The 25935-nt window shown below is 34.9% G+C and overlaps 1 protein-coding gene across 3 annotated transcripts; it reads right to left on the reverse strand.

Annotated features, from left to right (window-relative positions):
* Positions 1-145: 145 nt before the first annotated feature.
* On the reverse strand, positions 146-25738 carry LOC120339698 (uncharacterized). 3 transcript variants are annotated; one of them, XM_039407893.2, is made up of 32 exons: positions 25375-25738; positions 24012-24108; positions 22983-23011; positions 21893-22046; positions 21072-21306; positions 19949-20181; positions 19038-19128; positions 18585-18671; positions 17785-18027; positions 17081-17210; positions 16291-16408; positions 15737-15765; positions 15570-15597; positions 15193-15300; positions 14319-14454; positions 13879-14027; positions 13191-13384; positions 12686-12755; positions 12122-12311; positions 11073-11216; positions 9961-10078; positions 9474-9578; positions 8505-8660; positions 7931-8186; positions 7443-7534; positions 6783-6943; positions 5559-5987; positions 5043-5201; positions 3712-3921; positions 2888-3018; positions 2001-2122; positions 146-1546 (listed from the first exon to the last, which is right to left on the reverse strand). In XM_039407893.2, exons 1-32 carry the CDS (start codon positions 25412-25414, stop codon positions 1500-1502), a joined length of 4491 nt encoding a protein of 1496 aa, XP_039263827.2. In that variant the 5' UTR covers positions 25415-25738; the 3' UTR covers positions 146-1499. The 3 variants fall into 3 exon arrangements, with proteins under 3 accessions (XP_039263827.2, XP_039263835.2, XP_039263819.2); XM_039407901.2 differs by having other exon boundaries at positions 17794-18027; positions 21893-22049; XM_039407885.2 differs by having other exon boundaries at positions 21893-22049; positions 25375-25737.
* Between the last annotated feature and the right edge of the window lie 197 nt (positions 25739-25935).

Raw genomic sequence — 25935 nt, forward strand, 5'->3', positions numbered from 1 at the left:
CTTGGCATAGACTGGTGCGGGAAAGAAAGGCCTGGCATCGCCCTGCAATTGCGCACCTTGTGGACACTCCCCTCTGGAATAAATAAGAAGCTTCTATCCTAATAATTCTTGATAGTCCACAGCTTCATTACGAAAACAGGCCATCTTTCAAAATATTGGAAATTTATGTCAGTAACAAGAATACACGCAACTATACATTGGGATAACTTTGCTATAATACACATGTCTAGGCATTAAGCAAGTAAGTAATAATTAAGCAAGTAGCGTAAATTGCAAAAATTGAAGGAATTTTACTACAAAAACAATCTAGAAATTCATTCAAATGCAATCGTGAGATAAAAATATAGAGTTAAAACACTACAGAAATGTTTTCGAGTCGCATATTGTTCTATACTCAATTCATTTTTTCCGCAAAGTACCTTATAGAGTAGCCTCAATCCATTGTATATGAAAAATGGCTGAAACCAATTTACACAAATTTCATGACTGACCAAACAAAATACGTTTGCATTGACTGATATAAAATACTAACAATGTAACATCATATAAAAGCAGTTGGGGACGAAGTACGAAATTCATATTTTCATAACAAAATATCCTATGCAGTATTGCAAAATGTCAACTTTTGTATTAACTGGCCTAAATAAATTCGTATCAATCAAAGCATAAGACTGAATGTATAGTCAAATCTTTGCCGTTAATTGCAGATGAAAATCGTCAAAATCCCAACCCAAGCTAAAGGGATTCAAGCAGTCAGAAAAGGGGGTCTATTGAACAATTAACAAAAGTAGTTTGTCAGTAATGAGCAATAAAAAAATCAAAACTAATGCTGGTTATAAATACAAATGTTTAAGTAATTCATAGATATCTTGCAACAATAATAAAATGATATCTTAAAAATGGGTTATCTGTTTAATTTTTTCTATTTCAGGTATTTTGTAATTCATTCAAAACTTTTCAAAAGTGCGGCAAATTCATGAAAAAAACAAATTTTTGTCACATCCATAAAAGCATTTGGTAAATTTTGTAAAACTACCAAGCTTTGGGGACTTAAAATTTCATTACAAGTCGTGCAGCATGCCTGATAATGCATTGAAAAAACTATCAAACTTTTACTGTAAAAAATAACACATTCAAAAAGGCAACATATTGGGGATATGGCTATCAAAACTCAAGCATAAAGTTGCTCCTCTGTCACACTTTTTGTCACAATTACAAATATTGATATTTGTTGTCTGATAACTGAAGCATACAGAATAAAAATGCGACAAGAAAAATAAATGACCAAGCGTTGTCTTTGGAATCACTCACTGCATACTTCTTCACATGGATACATATTACTTCGCTACATGTCAATCAGCAATTATCTTTGATTATAATGCTTCATTTGCTAAGTTGATCTCCCATTGCAATGAAAAAGTTATCACATGATTCAAATATTGAAGATAGAAAAAAAAATTATTACGATTTTAATAAATAATAAAAAATGGTGGTTTCAGCTACTTGTCCTCCTCGATCAATCGATCTTTTTTGCCTGATGGAGAATCTAAAGAATACGATAATTAAGATGATGCCCATTGATTATTTGATATGCCAAATTATCTTTTTAAGACACGCCATTAGGGTTACTAATCTTTTTCTTGTTGTGTACCATAGACTTATTCGGTAGCTAGGAACTTGATGGGCGATCCTGAAATTTCCTTTAACAATCCTTCAACAAGCAAGCTATCTAGATTATGTAGCAGTATGTGAAATTTATACGCAAATACAATTGTATTACAGTTGTGATACAAAAAAAAATGATGAAGTTAAATTCAAATTACTACATTTCTCTATAGTGGGAATTCCTACATAAATAAAAACCACGAGTTGAAAGCCCTTATCTAGGGTTTGTTGTGTGTGATGTGAAGATAGTACATGGATACGCCCTCATTTTCTCCTCTCGTGCTTATTAAATAGGAAAGGATATGGGCTGGGAATTGTTCAATAGATCGAGTTACCTGGGATAGATTTCAAAGGACGTCCTCTAGCATTTCGTGGACCATGTTTCAAATCCTCAACATATATCGGTTGCAGGTCTGATCGTCCGTGCCGTCGACTCAAATGACGTTGGCAATTGTACCTGTTTGTAAAATTGAAATTTGATATCTTTGGAGAACATGCTACAATTATAAGATTCTTACTGATTCTTGTTTCCCAGATACAATATGCAGAATTATAAAATAGGTCACTTGACTAGATCGAAACTGGAATGGAACAAATTACCATTATTTATGAGGATATTTTTTGAAGCACACTAGGTAAATTGACCTCGCCAAAGAGACACGGCAAGATAATGGACAATCTAGAATGGTGTGATATGAATTGGGTAACATTACAGACAAGACTGTACAACCATTCACTCTTTTAAAAACATAATAGAATGCTACATGTTTCGTCGGTGGGCCATTCAACCAACTTCTGACATCTAGCTGGGCCGCACAAAAATGCGGAATGTGGCTATCGCTTAGCGTTACAGTAATAAAGGCAACTGGCAAAACGGCAGAAGATTAAACGCAGCTACAAAAGCAAAAAACATTATGTATTTGTACCCATGTAAGCGTCTTTTTAAACATAAACTTTTGGATTAAGATTTTATGCTCGATAATGAAAAAGGGCCACACTAAAAGGCTGGGCGACCCTGACCCCCAGAGTAATCAAACTGTTCCAAAAACTCAATAGTCGCTGTCATATAAAGATTAAATAGATAAAACACTAAATGCAAATTCCTACTATCCGCGTTTACCATCTCAACATAAATCGCTGTAGTAAATAATAATTGTATACATACAACAAAATTCTACGACTCCCAACTTTTTACCAGTCTTACATTCCCACCCCGACTTACTTGTTTGTGAAAGGTACGCTGCATTCTGGACAATGCCATGCATGTGGTACATCATGTATATCAAGATGGGATATCAAATCTGGCACGGTCTTGAATATTTTCTTACACAAACCACACACATATTGAGTCGACTGTAAAAAAGGACCAATATTAAAAAAAATAAAGATTGCAAAGGGTAAGAAAGGGTCAACAATAGGAATGTTCAAAACCAAATACTTGTTATTACCGAAATAAAATTAAACTGACAGTAGCGGCCAACTTATTATCTTGAAATTAATTTTAAAAATCTCAAATACATCCATTTCGTCAGAAAAATATATTTTTTCAATTTCACTCAAAAAAACTTGATATAGATTGATACAGACACTGAAATATGGTGTTTAGTTCTCTAAGAGGAATTTCAGTTATCTGGATTCTTCAATAAATCTATTTCCCAATATCCTTAATTTTGTGACATCTCTAGTGAAAGATACTATTATTGTGTGATAGTGGTAACCAAAAATTTTATTTCACACGTGTGATACGAAAACAAACTAATTTGTACTTTCTAGACAAAAAAGATTCTTTTACTGCATTCAAGCTTACTACTTCAAAACCAAAACTGATTTCCAAACAAAGTGTCACGACAATTGCATTCGCTGGTGGTGCGCAATGCAACCCCCAACCACCCCTGTTCTATATAGTTTCAGTAGCTCTCTACATTCCTGTGATTTGCCGTAACTTTGCTCAGAGATGATTTTCATTTACTTCAGACTAATTGTGTATGACTTCGCTTCTTTTAAAATTTCTCGATTATATTGCATGAAAATACAAGATAATTTTACCTGTTTATTTCGTCCCTTTGTTTTACCGAATTCGATAGTAGGTGTAGATGCAGGACTTTCTTTCACTTCCTCAGTCTTTTCAGGCGTATTTTTTGTCGGTGAATCTACTGGAGCTGGTGATTGTGACTTGTTGTCAGATCTTCGTCTGAGATTCTTTCCTCTGTGATAATGAGGCACCAACTGCATTTTGTTTTCAGCTTGCTGAAGAGCCTAAAAAAAAAAAAAAAACATGACTAAAGTTTCGATTTTTTCTCTTTCCAGTTACACAACATTAACCCAGATATTGTGGAATTTAACATTGATCAAACCCCAGAAAAGAAAAAAAAAAACTATAAAGCAGTTGCTCTCCAACACGCAGCCCAATGGCCGTCCACGTAATGATTCAATATAGCCCGCGGAACTTAAATTTGAAAATTTCATGCTTTCATCTTTTTTTGTTCAAGATACCGCCAATTGTTACATCATTATCACAGAATAGGCGTGTGTATATTCGACACAATTCAATAAACCGGTATCTTGATTATACGTACTGGTATCACCCATTGCGAAGAACTCCCACCCTCTCCCGGCACGCGAATTTCTTTCCTCTTCCTAATTTTGGCCCCGATGAATCAACTTTGGGAACCACTGCTATAAAGGCACCGGTCAAAATCTTGGGTTAAAATCCCATGCCATCCACCACCTAACGTGTAATAATTTAGGTAGCCTTCTTACAGGGTGTATATAAATAAATGACTTGTTACAGGTAAAATCATCATTTTTATTATTTATTTATTTTTGTAGTGGAATTATACTGTTGCCGTGGGCTATAAAGCCTACAGTTATGTCACCAGGGAGCTTGAATTACACGTAAGCTACGATGAATTCTTCACTCTTTCATTGCATGCAGGGCTGTGAATTCAAACATTGACATGTTTCCACTGGAGTCAGGGTCAAAATTTTTCTTAACCTGCAGTCGGAGTAGATTTCAACATAAGTCAATGTAAAATTGACCGTGCTTCAGAAGTATGTGTACCAATATGGGGGTAACTAATTTTATTCAGCCACTTTACATCAAGCAAAGTTAAGGGACAAAAGCCAATGAGTAGGGGGTATATTCACTTGGCTAACACAGACAGTCCCCGAACTCGTAATAGAACTAAAATAAGGAAAACCAGGATAAAATTATTGCGTAACCCTAACCTGGTACACACACTGCGTGAGTACCCAAAATTTTTCCTTAATCAGGGAGTCTGAGTTGGTTTCAACATGAGTCAATGTAGAATTGAGCGTATGACAAAATAACTTCTGGCGCGCTGTCTTGTTGTGATAAAACATCATATCAAAAGTACCTCTGCCATATTTTTGTCATCTGACATTTGCGACAAGGGCTTATTGGAATCCTTTTCTTTGGTCGATGTTTCTGTTTCGGTATCAGCAGTACTCTGGTCTTCTTGGTCATCTATAGGTTGCAGCTCTTCCAATTTCTCTTTTTTTGGTGTCGATTTCCCCTGTAAATTTAGAAATGAAGTGTAAGTTAATAAAGAGAAGTCAGGTGATCAGAATAAAATTTCTAATGAAATCACATTTATGTCAATGCCAGCTGTTGTTTTCTTCACTCTATTTCAAATTTCCATTACTTAAAGATGGCTGGAAGCCTATTACATTCCATTTTTCAATTATTCTAAGTCTAATCTTAGCTCCACGCCCCCTAAAAAATTGTCTCCGCCCCCCTTGTGGAATAGAATGAATTTGAATCATTTTTGGACATTTTTGATGCTAATCATGGAAGTTGTAGTAAGAAGACTAGTTTATAGACAACCCTCTTTAGTATTATACAAACACGCCAACAACAAAAAATTTCTTACCACCGAGGGTGATTTCAATTTTTTTCCTTCAACAGCATTACCAAGTTCATCTCTCGGACTGTAATCCAGATCAACTAACAAAGTTTCGGGATCTTCTTCTAACATCGATTGATAATCCGAAGCAAACCCTTTTTTCTTTCTAACAACGCCTTGCATATTATCTTCTTGATTATCACCATCATCGAGACTGCCGTTACTTTCAATTTCACCGTTAACGCTGTCCATGATAGAATTGCCTTTTTTGCTTCCGTCGACTCGACGACGAACGTCTGCTTCTACTTCTCTCAGTAATGTGTCAGAAGGATGTAGTTTGGCTAAGCATGATGAAAAGTCAGGATGCTGTTTGGCCATACCATGCCGACGATAAACATGCCTGATCAGATTTGACCTTGTCGTAAATCTCATTTTACATAAACGACACATGTATAACTGAAAAGGAAAATAGTTTGATATTTTTATTTAGCATGTCCAAATGTTTTCATTTACACTAGAAATTTGAACACAATCAAATAAAAAGTCTTTACACGAACATTCCACTCGATTTGAAAGCACGTACTGTGTAGCTACCCGAAAAATCAACCTGCTGCAATTATGGCGCTCTACAGAGGAGGCTGTTCAAATGGTGATTGATTGGGGACGCCTAACCATCCCCACCGTCTAACTAAAGTTACCAAATCGTTGTTTTATAAAGAATTTTTAGGGTTGCAGTTAACAATTCTCTACAGCTATAGGAACTACATTCACATACACCCTTTTTGACACATTCGAAGCAGTTCTTTGAACTTGGTAGTAAAATTTTTTTAAGTCTACTAATTTGGGAAAGTCTATAACACAACTCAATTTCAAAGGATCCCATGTCACATATTAGACTGATTATACAGTTCAGGTTTGGTTTGGAAATGGAAATAGCTCGCCAATTCAAAGTTCTAAAATTCTGGATATAATTTGTGAAGAAAGTCATGCTAAAGCAATGATCATGTGAAGCATCCCGACATATACTTCATTTCACTTATAACACTAAATAACAATTAGGACAAAATTTATCTTACTGTAACTAAAATAAGTTTACACAAATTTACAATGATTTTTGCAAATTTATCCGTCAAGCATGATTACTTTAATAACATATTTGATATTTCATATTCAAAAATATAAAATCAGAATGTATTTAGAATAGTAAATTATTCAATTACAGTTTCAATTAAAATTAAAAGAAAATCCAACCTTCAAACCAGTGTGCGTCATGATGTGACGTCTTAATGAAGAAGCCCATGGAAATGTTTTATCGCACTGCGGACATTTTCTCCCTGAGAAATATTTTCCTTTATTTGGTGCAAGCAATTTATCGTCAGAATTTTCCGTAGATCCAAATTGATTCTCACTACCTGAAAAAGGAATGAAGCTGAACATTTAAAGACAAAAAGGGATATACAAGATATGGTCGTTCCAAACAAAATAGAGGTAGATGTCTGAGTGGATGTTTGCCTAAGACCATGTTAGAAGCATGAATGACCACAACGAATCAGATATTTGATTTATATTTGGCCTATGTTAAAAAAGGGTGCGGCCTGCGGTTTCACCCAGATATTTCTATCTGGCTCTCCTGTATTGAAGGTTGCACACCCCTGGGCTAAGTCATATCAAAAAAAATTATTTCACTAAGTATTCGGAACACTGATTTATACTAATACTATGAAGACAATGAAATGATTATTTAAATGTTGAAATAACAGGAAGAGTTTGTACCCAACCCAACCAAGGAAATAAATTTTACATTAGTTCTATAAATTTTTAACATTTTGAGTTGTCCTGATTGGAACATCGAAACCAGTCTCTAATTCTTAACCTAGAGGACGATAAAATTTGGCCAAGCATAAAACGTACCCTGGTATCTCATCCTGGACATTGCGGCACTTTTCATGTTCACCATTGTTGGCAAACTGGAAGTATATCTTGATATTGCCATGCTTGATTGGCTGTAAACAAAAATTGAAAAACAAAAACCCAGTAAATTAATATGTAATTTGAAACTATTTAGTAATAACTCAAATTTAAAAACAAGTAAAAAAAAATCATTATTCAAATATAATGTCAGAGTCACAAAAATGGTGACGTCACAATACCCGTTTAAAATATAGGTGGAGATTTGGGGTCGGGGGTCATGGTGCAACCCTGATGAGAACAAGAGCATAATTAGAATTTTTAACTGCATCTGAGTTTGTGAGTTGGATATAAATTGTTATTGATATTTCGAATCAAATATACATTTTATTTGTGTGTGTTATACCGTGTGTTCTTTGAGGGACACGACCCAACTTATATTCAAAAAAATTATGGTAGATTATTCGCTTTCAATCATCCTTTTATCATACTTGTTTATATCCGTATCATCATCGACAAATTCCTTCTCTCTTCCTTCATCTCCAAACATTGACATCAGAAGACTGTCTTCCACGTAAGATGATTCTTTGGTTGCATGAGTTGAAGAAGACGCAAATACTCTCGGACCATCAACATTATAAATCTGATCAAATTCCTGGGCAGGCTCGCTGTCCATCGATTTATCGGCAAATGATGATTGGCTAGAATTGTTTATCCATTGCTCGACAACTTGACTGTTTTCGAACACTGAAAAATTGAAAATTATTGTGATTTAGTGAAATGAAACAATTCAATGATTCGAATGGAAAGACATTAAATAAGGAAGATTATTCAAGCGCCAAGGTAAATTTTCATCAAAATAGAAAAAGAGTACTTCAAGATTGCAGTTTGAGAATTCAATTGCTGAAAAATACATTTTTGTACAAGAAAATTTGTCCCATTTCAAGCAGAAAAAAAAACATCATCATAGTAAAATCAACAAAATATGCCAAATCAAAAATTCTAATACTGCAGACAATAAGTTTATCTATAATAGACAAAAACATCACATAAAGAGTAGAATACCGTTCAATTGTGACGGAGACTCCAAATTTCTTGAGAGCAAAGATATATCATTCATAGTTGGTGTTGATTGACCTTTCACAGGAGTTCCATTCGAGCTCCTTTCCCAAAAAGGAGTCTGTTGTTCAGACTGTGAAGTGAGCCATTCATCATTCATATCTGAAATAAATAAAAAGTATGGTTGTTTCGTTGTATCCTTTTAGGGTGACACACCTTAACATAGTAGTTCTCAAACTTCATAATTTGTGGCCTCTTTCCAAAGACTCCCACCACTTGTGAACTCCTGCTTTTCTACGAAAATACCTAGCTTTGATTTTGAAAGGTTTCCATCAGGTACAGTCAAATTAATGTTGTCATTGTGAATGACACCTAGTTATGGTCTCCGCTCGTGATTTCCAGGGGGCCTCTAGCGACTGGGAGCCAAATTTGTAAAAGCCTGCCTTAACCAAACTCGGGAGTGTGAAATGATTATGGAGCTTGCCCAGTCCAAGTGAATAATGTACCTAAGGCTTGATTGTAATGATGGTTCATACACAGCAAAAATATAATATACTGGATAGAAAGTTTTCCATTATCATACTTTTTATACCCTCCTAATTGATATATCATTTAAAGCAAGTTAACTGAGCATCTGACACAACAGCGAATTTTCTTCTAAGATCATGAAGGTTTTTCAGATGCTTTACTTAGTTATGGGCAAATGGGCACTAATCCCGAATGTAATTCAAAGCAAGTTAACTGGACACCATGCACCATAGCAAAGTTTTGAATTTTTTTATGATAACGGCCAGCCATTAGGGAATACAGGGTGCCGTCCCCTAAAAAAAAATTTTCAATAATATTACGAAAATAAAGTAAAGTCTAAGTAACAAAAGTTATGTTCTTTCTAGAAAATGTCCCGAATGACTTGGGTTTTTTTTTGGTCACCCCGTATGTGGCTCACCAAAAACTGCAATAATAAGCATAACTTACTATTAGCCTTGGTACCAAAATAATCTTCCCTTTTCCAGCTATTGGCATAATCGTCTTCTGGAGTCATGAGATGTTTGTATTTCTCCACTATGTTATCATCAACATCTGAAAATAATTCAATACAATGTAAACGTAAAACAATAAATTAAAAAAAAAGTCGAAAAAACAAAATTATTATTTTTGAATGTATTTGAGATAGTTGGTTATTTGGTTATAACCCCAATTTTTTTATTGGACTCGCTCCGAACAAGGCTTTGCATAAGCCGTAATTGATTTGTAAAGGGCTACTTTATTTTTAAAGGATCAGAATTTTTCTGGTTTGCATTGCCACCTAATTTATTACACCCTGGGTGAGGTGCTAGGCATGAGATTTGAACTCCAGATATTAACTTGCGGGGTCATCATAGTAAGTTTAACGCTTTAACCACTTGGCCACCAATAATGACTTAATAATTAAATTATTCATTCATATATTTTCTTATAGTACCTGCATTATCGACTGTACATGTAAGAATATGATTAGTAAGTTCATCTTCTGTGTTGAAAGTTGTAGAACATGACTGACAAATAAATGCTGTCTCCATTCCTTGCATATTTTCTTCATCCTGGATTAGATTGTCAAATAGTGAATTTAATAACATTTCACAGTGTATTCAGTTCACACAGATACTGCGAAATACATAATCAGACAAATATTTGTCGGTGCAACGAACAGACATCAATCGACGGAAAGCTAAATAAAAATGTTGAAGCCAAAGTAGCTTCTGTATAGCATATTTCATTTAGCACAACTTTTTGAAAGTTTTTATCAAAATTTTGTTTTGGAATAAAGTGTTTTATGAATTCTAGTTATATGCAAAACCACGACTAGGGCTGGGCATTTTGAATCGAATATTCGAATCGGATAGTAAATTATTCGAATCAGTTCAGATCTAAACTTCGAATCGCCGCCATCTTGTTTTTATCTTTCCGCTAATGGTCGAGGTGAATTCCCCAAGTTTTTTTTCATTGGAGTCGTATTTTTTCAACGAAATTCTAACATATGACTATTTCCTGTAGTGAGTTATTCTGTGTGAACGCTCAGTAATCTATCTGAGTGATTTATGCTACGTCTTCAGTAATTCATTTGTTGAGAGGACCAATTACTATAATAAAGTCGCTTACAATTATATATTTTCAAGTATTCGAGATTCGATTCGGAAAAATTATTCGATTCGATTCTGAAATCACAAGGTATTCGAAAATGCCCAGCCCTAACCACGACGTATGGATAACAGAAAGCATTTCATTCAAAACATGCACAATATGTCCCAAAATTTATCAAATGAAAATTCATATTACAGTGCCAATTTACACAATTTACAACATTCACATTTACAAATAGTAATTGAAATTAATCCAAATTTTTTTAAATAATATTAATCAAAAACACCACATAAGTGCACTTCCAAACAAATTAACCACAAATTAAATATCCCAATGTGTAAGGCCAATCACTGTTCACAATAAAAAGACACCAGCTTCAAATTTGACTCAAAATCTACTTTTTTACTTTTAGATCATTGGATTATAAAACTAAGATGAAGTTATTACACACACCTGATTTAAGACAGGAGAGTCGGCCATCGGTACGATCGTATCATCCAATGGATCGTTAATATTATTATTGAAGAAATTGAGATTTTGATAAAATGCAACCATGTCGGTATATGACCTAGTAGCTGCTTCATTGTAAGCTTTTATCTGAAAAATGAAAATGATTTTTTTTATAACAATGTTCCAATTATAGGAAATGGTTGGCATCTGTATCCTCATTTGGGCATTCCCCCTTCTGAAATCCGAAATAATGGGACAATTTTTCAAATCTCAGCTAAATTTAGAGTAGAAATGTTTGCATGAAAGTTTCCAGAGAAAATATGGATTTTAAGTGACACTTCCATCTTTAACTACTGAATTTATTACAAAGCAATTGGTCCAGCAGTACAAGAGACGATTTCTTTTACATTTGAATATAACCTCTTTCTATAGCTCAGCCCTGAACGAGGCTCTGCACAAGAAACCGCTGATAGGTGATAAGCTAACTTTATTTTCAAACGAACAAAATCTTTACGGCTTGGTATTGCGATCATAATTTTTTACACCTCGGGTGAGGTGGTGAGGGGCATGGGTTATTTTTTTAGAAAATTTGCTCAAAAGCAAGGTTACGTGCGATACCCCTCAGAAATGAATTTTTTACACCCTGGGTGAGATGATGGTGGGGCATGGGATCTTTTTTAAGGAAGTTTGCTCAAAACGAGGTTATGTGCGGTTCCGCTCAGGAATTAAGGAGATTGATCTCCGAGCGAATTTACCACTAAAATGCCAAGAGATACAGAGACTATAAAGAATTATAATGTAAAATTGTATGTTAATGAATATTGACCCAAAGGTGCTCCTGAAGTATGCGCACCGAGATGTCGCATAACCTGAACCCTAACCTGGTACACACCCCTGAGTTCAGGTTGTGCGCCATCTTGGTGCGCATACTTCAGGAGGTCCGACTTTGCACATCATGCCATGTCGCTCAGAAAAATAAATATGAGGCAGTGAATTCCACATAACTGAAGTTCCTGATGAAAAACAACAGCAAATGAAACAAAATTTCTAACCTTTAATAAAGGTATGAGAGGTAGAAATTTCTGAGATTTGGTCGTTTGTTCATGTTGCTTCTTCCATTCACCAGTTTCTGGCAAGCTCATTGGTATATTGCTGTCTTCATCATCAGCGATATTACTTTGTTGAGAATCGCCGTCATCATTAGCAGATAATCGCTGTTGTTTCAATGGAGGTCCATCTTGGCTGGTTAAAAAGTACAAGCAAATTTTATTACATTCATAACATGGAACAGCCCTGGCCACAACCACATATTGTGGCAGTGAAACCAAAAGTAGGTTACGTCACATTTTTATTCTCTTCACATTTCTCACCATTCTCTCATCAACTAATTTGAAAACTAAAATCCAGAGAGCGCTAACGACCACGGAGGAAAATACTCTTTCAAACAAGTTTTTTTTCATTTCGATGATCTATAAACTGGGGAAGCCCAAGAATTTTAGTGAGCATGATTCAATATTAGCCACAGGCCACAGCCACAGTATATCGCTCACATAAGGATACAGACTGGCAGTTTTGCACGGATAATGGATTGCTGGTGTCAAGAATCGAATAATTACCTCAAGTGCTTCGTCCTGGATTTCAACATGGATGAACTGTGCTTCAGAGATTTTCTTCTTCCAAGGTGACCTTGAAAAAATATATATATAAAATCTTGTTTTCAATGCGAAAATGCCAAAAACACAACAGTAATTTCACTTTTTTGATTATTTAAAAAAAAAAATTCTCAGACCAAGCATTCATTATTCAGGAGACTTATCTTTGAAAAAAGTTACTGGCAGGTTGACAACTACTGAAATGCGAGAATTTCTAATTCCTGAATTACTTTTCAAACAGTATTATTACACAATTTATTCAATTAAGTACAGTACCAAATTGTTAATGTAATCATTAATTTTACTTCTATTATTACTATGCACCCATGCATCTGTATTTGTGCGAATTTATTTACGCTACCACATTCAAGTCTCGGCTTCTGTTGGAGCAACATGCGTTTTCTGTCCTCATTTTTTTTTAGTTTAGTTATTTAATGTCGCAGTTTTTTCACTATTTCTACATACATACCTCTGCTGATATCAATCATTCCATCGTTCATAGCATCAGATCCTCTCTTCAAATGCGGTCTTCTACTTCTCGTTCCAGTAAAAATAATGATATTATTAATTTCTTTCTGAGGTATATCAGGATGTTTCTGTAGGATGTGTCGAACGCAGTTATTGTGTGTTGTACATCTTATATTGCAAACCTGACAGATGAATCTGAAATTTCAATTTTGAATAGTTGAATAAAACCTTAAATTAGAATTGACTTTGGCTTTAGTAAATTCGAGATAACCTCACGTAGAGTGTGGTTGTGCTGAAATAGTCAAGGCATGATTTTCATGAACTCCTGAGTGCTAAGGGGGAGGATAAGATGTCACAATCAGCAGTCAAGGTCAAGTATAGGTCAGTTATTATTTTTTTTCAAGTGGACGCAATAGCCCCAAGTTGGCATAGCAGGTTACACATCTAAGATTCTAATTTTTTGGCCCCTGGCCAAAAAAACTTGCCCACCGCTGCTCTAATCCCATGCCCCCCCCCCCCAACCCATCCAGGGCGTTATAAATTGGGAAGGCCATGCCGAAATGGGAAGGGACCGGCTTTCCCAAATAAAAGATAGCATCACATGATCATTACATACCACCAGATATCAGTGGCTGTTCGGAGCAAAAAGTGTGAATACGTATCAACCAAACCACAAATGGGATACTTACTGCTTTTCTTCATGTTCCTTGAGGTGTTGTTTGAGTTCATTATTGCAGGAGAAAGATTTGTTACAGACAGGACAGGAAGAATTACTTCCAGAAATCATGTAAATATCATCCTTTGGAGCGTTTTTCAGCATTTCCCAATCACATTTGACCTACGAAAAAGAGCAAGCTTGATAAATTCAAAATAAAATAAGCATTTATGTAATTGTTGCTTCTGAAAAATTTCAAGGAAGACAACAGCGTTAAGATATAATGCTTTAAACATGAGCATCGAATCAGAATCGCCATATTCGCTAGGAGTTTTAATCTGGACATGGAATGGGAGGTCAATATTTGAACACAATATCTACAGTGAACAAGAACAGCATAAGGCTCAGAAAAACAAGACTTCTTTTTGTTATTTCTAGAAATATAGACTTCGTGAAATATAGACCAATACTTACTGCTGCATCCAGTTCAGCTCTACCAATGCGATTATGTCTTTTCCGTACATGTCTCTCACAGTTGGCTTTCGTTGTAAATGCATAGTCACAAATCTTACAAAAATAAGGGCGAATTCCACTGTGTGTGAGTAAATGCCTGCAACAAATATATATCATTCATCTTAACCAAACTACGAGGCAATCTTCTTAACAGTGAACATAAAGTTATCAGAATCATCCATTTCAAGCTGACATGGAAAGGGGAAAACTTGAATGAGTACACATCAAACTTGACAAAGCTAATGATTTCATTAAGTAATTAGTCGATGCGATAGTCTAGTGCAGAGGTTCCCAAGCTTTTTACGGGACGACCCCAAAGACAACTTTCATGTGTCCAGTGCGACCCCAGGTCAATATATATATATATATATATATTCATGAAACTTTAGAGCTTCTTTCACTGGGCTTTTGAGATTGGTCATGTGGTGGTATTGGGTAAAATAAGCAAAAACCAAACGGTGACGTCACAATAATCACCTACATTTTTTATAGCATAAGCATAGAGCGATGCCTATGGGCCTGTTTTACAGTAAGCCATGGTGCAAACTGCTAAATTTAACATGGTTTGTCAAATATTAGATGCTTTGTACATCCATCCTCGACCATAACTCAGCGACCCCACCGACCCTGTGATCGGTTTGCGACCCTACCTACTTATCATTCCGACCCAATTTGGGGTCGCGACCCCTGGTTTGGGAACCCCTGGTCTAGTGGTTAAAGCTGTGATAAATGTCTTTTAACAATAGCTAACAATGTCCTACTTTATGCATTGATGGAACCATAAACAAACTTTTACTAATTGGTAAAATAAATCCAATCCAAAAAGAGATGATACCTTACAAGAGCACTTTTTTCATGGGATGAATAATTACAAATTCGACACCAAAACACATTTCGTTCTCCCGATGCTTTATTATCGCCTTGCTGCGGAGAATCTTCAAATCTAAAAATAAGAGAAAAATATTAAAATGAGACAGGTCTTTCAAGATCTTTCATCACATTTTATTTCGCAACATTTTAGTTACCGGTAATTTACTTGCGACTAACTTACGATAAATGCAGTGTTTTTACATACCATAATTGCTATCTTATGCATTACCAGAAAAATATCAAAATATGGAAGTAATTTGATGTTTTTAATTCGGTATGTTTGCTCCAGACAAGGCTGCAGACTATCAGACATCCAAACTTTATAAACAGAAGTAAACTTACCTTCGAGGAATGGTTCCAGGGCTCGCATCTTAAAATAAATAAGATTTACGAATGTCAATATAACTAATTCTCACAGTAACAGTATTTTCCCACCAATTCAAAAAAAAACCTCAAATAAGTGATCACCAAAAAGTTCAAATTTGAAATAAAACACAAAATTTACTTACAATTTCTAGATTTTCTTTTAGATTGAAGTCTGAAAAAAAAATCAAGTATAAAATTATGTTTCAAGCACCAGAAAAAAATATATTTTCACCCAAACCATGATAAAAAATCCTGAAATGACTGTAGGGCTATATACTGCCACACACTCACTCAGGAAATTAGCTGAACAGTTAGCTATCCTTGAAATCCATCATTATTTTAATTGAAATAATACAAATAAACAACTAGTTGTTTTGTCGCAGAATAATTTAAATTTCAGTTATGAATTCTATCTTATTGGTTTCCTAAAACTTCCTTAACTGTTTGAATATTTTATATTTTTATAAACGCAGGTGTTCCACAATCCAAAAAACTTGTAAAAAATTTGAAAATTTTTGAATTTAATTAGAATTTCATTTGGACCGCTCTCTTTCGATTACCTCAATTCAATATAATCAAAAATGTAATTTTAAGTCTTCTCTCAAAAATGACATATTACTTGATTTGTTCCTAGATATTATTTTTTTAATGCTACGCTGATTATGTAACGTTTTCCACTTTAGTTCTGAGCACCCACCTGTATCCATTTCCACCATCACTTTCAACATACTCCACTAGTCTGTCGTCGTAGTTATTTGATGATAATTTACGTTTGATATGTCGCAGACGAGGAGGAGTGAACTCAACTTCACTTTCTGAAAATACAAAAACAAACGGGAATAAAGAAATTATAAATTTTTTAAATTCTATTATAATCTCGACTTGTTGTTTCTTGCACCAGGTAAAATGTAGACAAACTATTTATTATTATGAGATGTTTTAAACCCAAACAAGGTCAAATAATGAAATAGAATCAGTTGAATGGAATTACAGACTAACTCAAAATTTTTCCAACTATCGTCTCTTTTTGAACAAAGACGACTTACAATTTGAATTAAAATAAATCAAAAAAACAATGCCGAAAAAACAAAACATTCACTTGTATAATAATTCATATTTAATACAAAAGTTTTGTTATTTATGGAGAACAAATTTGTCAATAGAAATGAATCTTTATGTATAATAAGATCAATAGCTTATGTATCAAAAATTTTCTCACTAAACTTGCAATAGAATAAGTTTGGCCAAATAAATAGCTTTTGTTAAATACTTTTTGCTTCAGACATTTTCTGAATTTTTCCTATAATAGAAATTAACTTGCCCAACCAATTTTCATCAAACAATATCTGCACGTTTTCATGAATTTCATAGAATTAGACAGCTTAATAAAAACAATTTCTTCAAACAACTAATAAAAGTGTCTGTGTAAAATTTGACTAACGACTTGAAGGGTATGGATGCAGAACCATAGAAAAAAAATATTGTACCTTTCAGGTAACTTGATGCGTCAAGATCAGGATGAACTTTCAACCAAGATGGAATATCTTCAATGGCGACAGTTTCAGATGTGTATATGAAGTCATCATCAATACCATGAGTCACTTTAGAAGAAATAACCTAAAAAACAAATTGAATATTTAAATACAAAAACATAAAGGCATGGTCGATATAATTCAAGCCATTAAAAACCTTCTCTATAGCCTTGTTTGAAGCAGAGGTACAAAATGACATAAAATTGTGCGCTCCAGAAAGTATGTGTACCAATATGGAGGTAACTAATTTTGTTTGCCTATTTTACATCAAGTTGTGTAAATGAACTGAAACCTATGGGCAGGAGGTAATTCACTTGGCTAACACAGACAGTCCCCGAACTTGTAATAGAACTAAAATGAAGAAAATCCGAATAAAATTATTGCCTAACCCGGTACACATACTATGGGAATACCTGAAAATGTATATGATAACTAGCAAGTAAAGTGACAGTAATGATCTCAAAGATTCGAATTCCACTCAAGATTCAAATACCATGATCTGCATCTCACGAAGGGTGAAATAAACTGGGTAGGCAGGGTCAAACTGGATAAATTATAGCCCTCTAAAGAAATAGTCACAAGAGCGGGAAAAAATGACATATAAAAAGTATTTCTCAAAACTTGATAACCTAAAAGTTAGTAAAAAAACTTTCAATCACTTGTTTTACATCTTTTGGTGTTAAATTTGTCTTTGAGGTATCATATAGATCCAATGAGGTAAAAAAGTTTGTGAGCTCAGAAAATTTTGGCACAACTTTATCCTTCTTGCTATTCCAATGTACGTTCATCATGTGGAGTTCAAGAGCTTGCAAAAGTGGAAAAGCATTGCCACATTTCTTACATACAAAAATATGCTGAGTATCTCGTAGTGATTGACTTCGATGTGACTGGGTACAAGCTGCCTGAAGAGTAAAAACCAAAAGTTGAAACATAATTCAGTACATAGTACAAAACAACCAGGGCTGGAGAAGTTTTTAGAATACCAGTTCATTTTTTCATGCTCTGTCTCTAGGGCCATAAATATATGAAGTTGAATAATAAGAGTTACAATTTATGAACATAATTATTCACAATGACAGTGCAAAAGAAGAATTTTGAAATTCCCTTTATTTTAAAGATTGGTCATGTTTTGGATACAGCAAATTCATGTGATTTTGACATCGAAAATGACAAAAGTATGTATTTAAAAGTATTTAAAGGAAAACCTTACATTTTTAAATACAATATATCATAAAGAAATTAATTTTGAATCTAATGTAATAAATGAATATGGGTAAGTCTGAGTTTGAAATACACCTAGAATATTACAAACCATGCAGTCCAAGATAATTATTTCAGAATAGACACTAAATGGAGGGATAGGTTCATCTATGTCTCAATAAATTCCTGTAAGAGCGCTATTAGGAGGCATATGTATATCTACAAATGGTCAGTAGAAAGTTAATGTAAAGATATTTACCTCTGCAACAACTGGAAATTTATTTGCAGAAAAGTCAACTATAGAGATATCTTTAAATCCTCGGTTTTCATGCTTGTCAAGGAGTTTCTACGTGTTGAAAAATATTGACTAATAAAAACAAACCATTTGAAGAGGAAACAATAAAACTATTACGTAATGAAATCTGAAACAATACGTAAACTATGTATTTTCAATATTTGACAACAAAAAAGGAACAAAATCACCTATTTAGCGAAACCTGTTTTCAGCTCAAGGGTGAAAAATCTTTGGCCCACGGCTCTTTCCCAATTAAAAAAAACGTGAAGTCACTTTTTTCTAATGGCAATCCTTGGTTAGCTTTTTTTGTTTTAGACTAAATTTGAATTTACCGTAATTACCACCATTAGAAGTCTATAAATTTTTTAATTGTGTAACTAGGGAAACTAGGTTTCTAAGTACAAATAAATTACCCACCTGTTGCTTGCTTTTGGCAATCTTATGAACAATAACATTATGAACTGTTAAACCCTTGGGCGTTGAAAAACTCTGATCGCAACGATGGCACCTGGTAAGAAATATTAACAAAGTTAGGTATAATTTGTAATAAAATTGTTTTCAACATAGTTTGTTCCTGCTGGGGTGCTCCCGAAGTATTCGTACCAAGATGGCGCACAACCTGAACATAGTATGTGTATTAGGTTAGGGTTGTTCAGGTTGTGCGTCATCTTGGTATGAATACTTACGGAGCGTCTCCGCTTGAATATAAGCTTTCAAATCACATGAAAAATGTTTATTTTCGAAATGCATTTCAACTGTGCAGCAAAATGCATAGCTGCAAAATGCAAGAGATTACAGTATCAGGAGATCTCACAGTGTCAGCAAATCCACCATCTGTATATGATTTGATCCCATGTTCTTTGGTTATAAAAAAGAACGGGAAATGTTTCATTCAGTTTCTGAACCCTCATTCAAAATTGCCCACAGAAAATTAGCAATGGCGGTGGTTCAGCGCATCGTTAGGAATATGCTTGCCATTGCATCTCTGATTACTCTGCGTGGGTTCACAGGTTCAAATTCTGTGGGGGTTTTTTATGTGTGAGAGGATTGTTCTACTCGATGCCGCAGGGTGGTTCACGTAACCGATGGTGAGTTACGACTTCCTCCACCATCAAGTCCACGCATCTGAAAACAAATGACTGGCTAACTAATCCCACACCCGACATGAACTGGCAACTGGACAAGAGGCCATGGTACGCCATTCGCCATGATAAATTTAAAAACCTTCACTCAAATTAGCCTATTCTAGATTCTTCAGATTTGTGATTGAACTAACTCACATACCATGTAATATAAAATTATTTTAAAAACTTCTCAATTGAACTCACTTTGTCGTTGAATCAGTCTCTGGATGAGTGATAGCATGAGTGAGAAGTCCGAATTTGGAGATGAATGTTTTATTGCATACGTGGCATACTAAATCTTCAGCCGCTTTTGAAGATTCAGAAATCCCACGTCTTCTTGGTAAGTTCAAATCTGGTAAATCCTCACTGCTATCATTGTGAGCTTTTTCCTCTTGCTTTAGAGATCCCATATTTACATTTTTATCCTTTCTGGATGCCTGAATGAAAAAGTAAATGAAACTTGGAAATTATACACAAAAAAAAATAGTTTGAAAATGTTTTTTCAGCTTGAGGAATTATAGCTTCTTTGAAAATCATGAAAGGTTCACGAAAAATCGTTTTCAAATGTTTGAATAACAGTTCTTGAAGCGACACCATAATTTTAATACACCTGCATTCTAAATTTGAAGAAAGCTTTATTAATGATTACATTGAGCAACCCTAGTACCAAAATTTTTTTTATATGAAGCTCATTCATACGTCTGCTCCAAACAAGGCTCCAGGCATCCAAAGCATCCATTGATATCTACCGATATGTAGGGAGCGAAACCTTTCTGATTCGGCATTGCTTACCCAATTTATCACCCCCTGGGTGAGGTGGTATACGTATGGAATTTGATCCAGAAATGTATAACCAGTGATTATAACGGGATTTAGTTTAACGCAGGAGGAACGTAACGTTTAATACACAAAAGCCATATACAAATAACTGGATGAACCGCCTGCCGCACCTTTACTTAACATAGGCTTTATAAAACGATAATTGTAGACACAAAAATTCTGGTTGACACGTGTTGCCCAAGCTCAGATAAAGGCTTTGCATCACAACAGAATTGAAATTACTTGCAAATAATAGATGAAATTAAGTCTTTTCGTGAGACTCGCACAATTCGAATGTAGCGCTTCTCCGTGGGCCACACTAATTCACCTTATTGGACGCATTTGGGTCGCAAGTTGCACACTTCTGATCTAACACATTAGCCACTCGGTTCTCATTCTCGGAGGAGCAAAAACATGCACAAAATGAAATAAACCATTTCCATCCACACGAGGATTATTGGATTTTTGTAATAAATGCAATGAATTTTTAGTTGAAATAAATACTAACCTGATTTCTAGAATTATGAGAATCTCTCGGTTTAGAGTATGATCTTGCATTAGTGACCATGTTATCATTTACACGAGGTCCAACACCGACAAGATCGACATCGAATTCTTTATATTTGTTGGGTGTGCGCATGTTTTGTCGAGGCGTTCTTTGATTGGATGATGACCGTTGCTGCCTTGGTAACGGAACATCCACTTCCTCCTCTTTTTCTTCTCGGAAATGAATCCTCAGGTGCCTAGATAAATTAGTTTCATTTTAAAACGAATTAAAAAAAACAATAGCCTACCTATCGCAATCTAACTTTTTCCGGTTCACAGTAGCCATTTTAAAATGATTCTCTAGCAAACAACAGTTTTGGTCAAATGGAGCATTCTCTATGTTGAGAATGAAAATCCTCTCATTTCCATAATAATAGATTAAGCATGTTTAGCTGCTTTGTATCAATTTTAAAAATTTTCATTTTCTACATGAATGTTGAAGATATTGAACATTTCAGATTTTTTGTTGTTGGGGTCACATAAGAGTACTGAGTGAGATACATTGCAAAAATGCCGTAAATATTGGCATTTTTCAGTTGTAAATAAGTGCTCACTTCATAAAGACGAAATCAAAATATCCTAATGTAAATATTAGCAATAGTGTCTTACACAAATCGCACTTATTCATCCAGATTGGTGAACAGGATAACTAACATAGGCAATGCATTGAAATTACACCTACCCTGAGAATAGAGTAATTTGGGGTTTAGAATAAGGGAATGTGCAACTCACAAATATAATTATGGAGGATTGAGAAAAGTGTGAATAGGGCCAGGGTATTACCGATGCATGTTAGAAGATGTCTTGAACCCAGCATCACATCTTGGACATTGATACGGTTTACTCTCCGAATGTGTCAACTTGTGACGAGCAAGTGATAACGATGATGCCAAAACTTTTCCACATTGATTGCACTTTGTTCCGCGCTTTGGTCGTCCTGCTGTGAATTTGTTGAAAGAATGATTACGAACGATTCTCATACTTGATTTTATGTTACACCGTACACCAAAAGTGTAGGAATAAGATAGTACTCGTGCAGTATACAAAAATTTCAAGTTCATTCTATTTTCGATTGACGCACAATTTTATCGTGTTTTAAAGTTTAAATCCATTTGGCCTCGGAACTTATATATGGAGGCATTCAGTATATTATATAGAGATAAAATCAAACAGTCGCAATGATTCACAATGTTCGAGTGTGAATACATAAACCAGAGTTTCAAAATGTGCCATGAAGCCATGCATTTTCTAGGAATATAGCACACTTTTGTAGAAATATTCTTTTTTTCAATAAATCACAGTATGTTTCCGCCAATATTATTCAACCAATACGCCATAAAGCAGGGTCAAACTTAGCTTGCTGGCACACAGCGTTTCTCCATGATCTACAAGCGAAGGTCATGCGCTACAAGCGATGACTACACCAACTTAAAGTAAATTAGTTGTGAACTTGTGATTTGTTTGTTTTTAGACTGTAATGCATTATATTTTGCTTTCAATTGTTGGCTTTTCAGTATTAAACATGGTGCACAAAACATCTGATAGAAACGTGTTAAAAGTAAGTATATTTATAAAAAAGCAGGGGGTCACAACAAGTTTTTAAAGTGTTTGGATGGGTCCAAGAAATATAAATGTGTGATGATCACTGCTATAGAGTGTACATATAGCAACATTATGATTGCAGTGAAATATTCACAAGAGTACAATACTAATGGGCACAGAAAACAAACAATAAAATGACTCTCCATATTGTAAAGATTCATTTGCATTAGGTAGTCATTGGTACAATCATTACGGTAGTTACACTACACAGGCATGCGGAAAACAATAAACACCACATAATTTAATATTAAATCAATTTCCTCCTGCATACCTGTTTCATCACCATCGCTGAGGATTCCACTAAAAAATAAGTAAAAATCAATTAAATTTTTATGTTATTGTTCAATAAGGCAATATTTTGTAATCAATGTATTATAATTGTAAAATAAAAAGGGGTTCATTGACGGCACTTGGCATAATAGATCCACATAGGAAACTGAACAGTATAGCATGACAGATATAAATATATATATACAAAGCGTTTCCACATGAAAAATGGAAATTACAAAATTATTGTTTTTTCACAAGTTTTCACTCTTTTTATAATTGGGTTATTCATTTTATGGAATTTTCTCAACGCAAGTTCATGTACACTCACTCAGTGGAAGGAGAATTATCATTTATGCCTAATCAAAGCTATGCGCAATATGAATCTGCGCAACCAGAAAATACAAATTTGAAACTACATAATGACACAAATGCAGATTGATGTAAGCAGTTCAATATATCATAAAAAGAGCAGGAATTCCACAAAGGCTTTAACAAGCAGGGCTATAGAGTAAGAAAACAGATTTCCTCTAAATCTGAGATATTCAAAATCAAGCACAGACTCGAGGCAAAAATTCACAAATTAAAACGAATTTTGATTTCCAATTATGTGAAGTATTGAAAGGGCAACACCAAATCGATTACAACCTAATGATTGGAGCATTAAATTTAACTATTATTGAAACTGCTGGAAGAAATCACCGATTTAAATCTCATGCCCACCATCTCATCCAGGATGTAATAAATTGGATAGGCAATGTCAAATCGAAAATATATCGGAATTCTTCCAAAATAAAGTAGCCGCATACATATCAACGACTGCTTGTGCAGAGTCAGGTTCAGATCGATTTGATTGAACTGTGATCAGTAAAACATGAAATCAAGACTCTTCCAGGAGTTAAAATTTTAGCTGCAAATTAGAAATTTTAGCTGCCAATCAGAGAAAGCTAAAATTGCCTTTCTGGCTCTGATATACCAATGATGTTAATTCAGTGATAATGATAATATTAAATACAATATTATGAATGTTAACCTGTTCAAAACGCGTTGCGATGGTCGATGTTCCTCTGATAACTTCGATATGCTATTTCTTAATTTCGGCTTTTTATCTCTTTTCAAACTCGGCTTTTCTGCAATATTGAAAGAAAATTCATTTACAAAAATGTATGGACTTGGAAGGTGAAAACTGACCAATTGATGTTCAAACTACATTAATGCGACATAATTGTATCTCACAGGATTCAAACCTGTAACTAAAGCAGGATAATCTAAGATGCGATATCAGGAATATTTTAAACTTCTGGGATAATGCGCCCCTTACTGACGCAAGATGCATATATAAGCTAAATTCATATGTACATGAGATACACTAAAATATAAGATAATTTCTGATTTTTTTTAATTAATATGGACAAAGTATATAATAGCCGTTATAGAATCGTTTTATTCAGTCCAAATACCAGTGTATATATAAAGAAGTAGAACTGGCTTCCCAATTAAGAATTAATTTCTTACAAGAATTATTTAATTGCTCCATTCAATTAAGCCAATTAACAAGCGCAAACGATTGCCGAGCTTGCCAACAGCACGAAAGATTTCCTCATTTTGAACACTGTATTAAATGGAGCAAGCGACAAGCGTCTGTAAAAAATGTAACGTCGCCTTCTGGCGGGGCGTTGTTTCACGAGCGACACTGAATAGAAGAGCAAAGCTCACAAACAATTCGTGCGATATGATCCGCATTCGCCTCGGGACTACAGTCCTCCATTATTAAACGACGCGTGAATATCCGCCGTCTGTTATGTTTCGACATCTTGATTATGCGCGTTCAGATTCTTTGGATTGACAAAAGAACTTAGCTCACATGACTTTAGAAAATGGCTGCTCGTTCATCACGTCAGAATTTACCATTCCGTGATAAATTGAAAGCTATTTTAAAATCATTCGTGAATATGTTGTATAAGTGATTTTTGCGTGCAGACCTTATTGATCCGTAAACGCTTGATGTCCAAAGCATTGACAGCTTTGGATTTCTAAACTTGTCATCATGAGCAAGCGTGTTCGTTATCATGACAAAAGTACACGCCGCGTGACGCAAGTATCAGAAGTTGACTGAAACATAGCCAACCGCCCAGCACAGTATTCGCACGCTCGGGTTTCAAAAGTTAATTTGGAGCCGAGACGGAGATATTCAACGGTCATCTTAGAAATACAATTTTCCGTAGTACGTCGGATGATGCGAGTATCACTGGATAATAGAGAGAATACTACATTATAAATAAAATATATAGCGATCGACCTCCTTAATTTTTTGTTGGATGCCCGAAATGGGACGTCAAAACCGCCGCTTTAGGTTCAATCAAGATAATAATAAAAGAAAATCCCACTAATCTTACCCTCAACTTTGAAAGGTTTAGTTTGTTTTCTTCGAGACATATCAAAATATTTGAATGAATGTTATCAAATTGCCTATCAACTGCTATTTATCACTGGAGCGAGCTAGCTGACTGGCAAACGCACTGGTCGATCCACATTGCTTCCTCTTCAAAAGCGCACTCATCGATTAGTCAGACGTTCCAATGAAACGCGAAGAAGGCGTCGCGTGTTGCTGTTGCCTTTTACGTGTCATCGTCTTCTTTCGTTGAAACAAGCCATAGCAAACTCTTTAGTCGTCGATCGCTGTGAATCGAGAGAAGTAAATAGAGAGACGAGAGATGAACATCACAAAGCGGTTGAGCTCACCCGACGGCGTAATTTGCCAAGAGTGCCTTTGTATACAATACATCATCCAAGTCAACCTCCTTTATTTTTATTTTTCGCGTTACGCGCAATGAACCAGTCTGTGTAATATTAACTTTGCGCTCACTTTTCTTTTTCTCTTTCTTGTGTTGCGCAGATCCTGTAGCTAGGGATATGGTAAACTAGGAGGAAACCGCGCTGTAAAGGGATAGCTAAAC

The sequence above is a fragment of the Styela clava genome, chromosome 1 (assembly GCF_964204865.1).
Source record: "Styela clava chromosome 1, kaStyClav1.hap1.2, whole genome shotgun sequence".
Taxonomy (NCBI): Eukaryota; Metazoa; Chordata; class Ascidiacea; order Stolidobranchia; family Styelidae; genus Styela; species Styela clava.

Coding starts and splice junctions, on each gene's coding strand:
- LOC120339698 (XM_039407885.2), bottom strand. CDS start 25,414: ATGTCTCGAAGAAAACAAACTAAACCTTTCAAAGTTGAGG. Junction 16,409..17,080: donor CGCATCAAGTTACCTGAAAG/GTACAATATTTT, acceptor TTGTATTTTCAG/AAAGTGAAGTTGAGTTCACT. Junction 11,217..12,121: donor CTCTCATACCTTTATTAAAG/GTTAGAAATTTT, acceptor TTCATTTTTCAG/ATAAAAGCTTACAATGAAGC.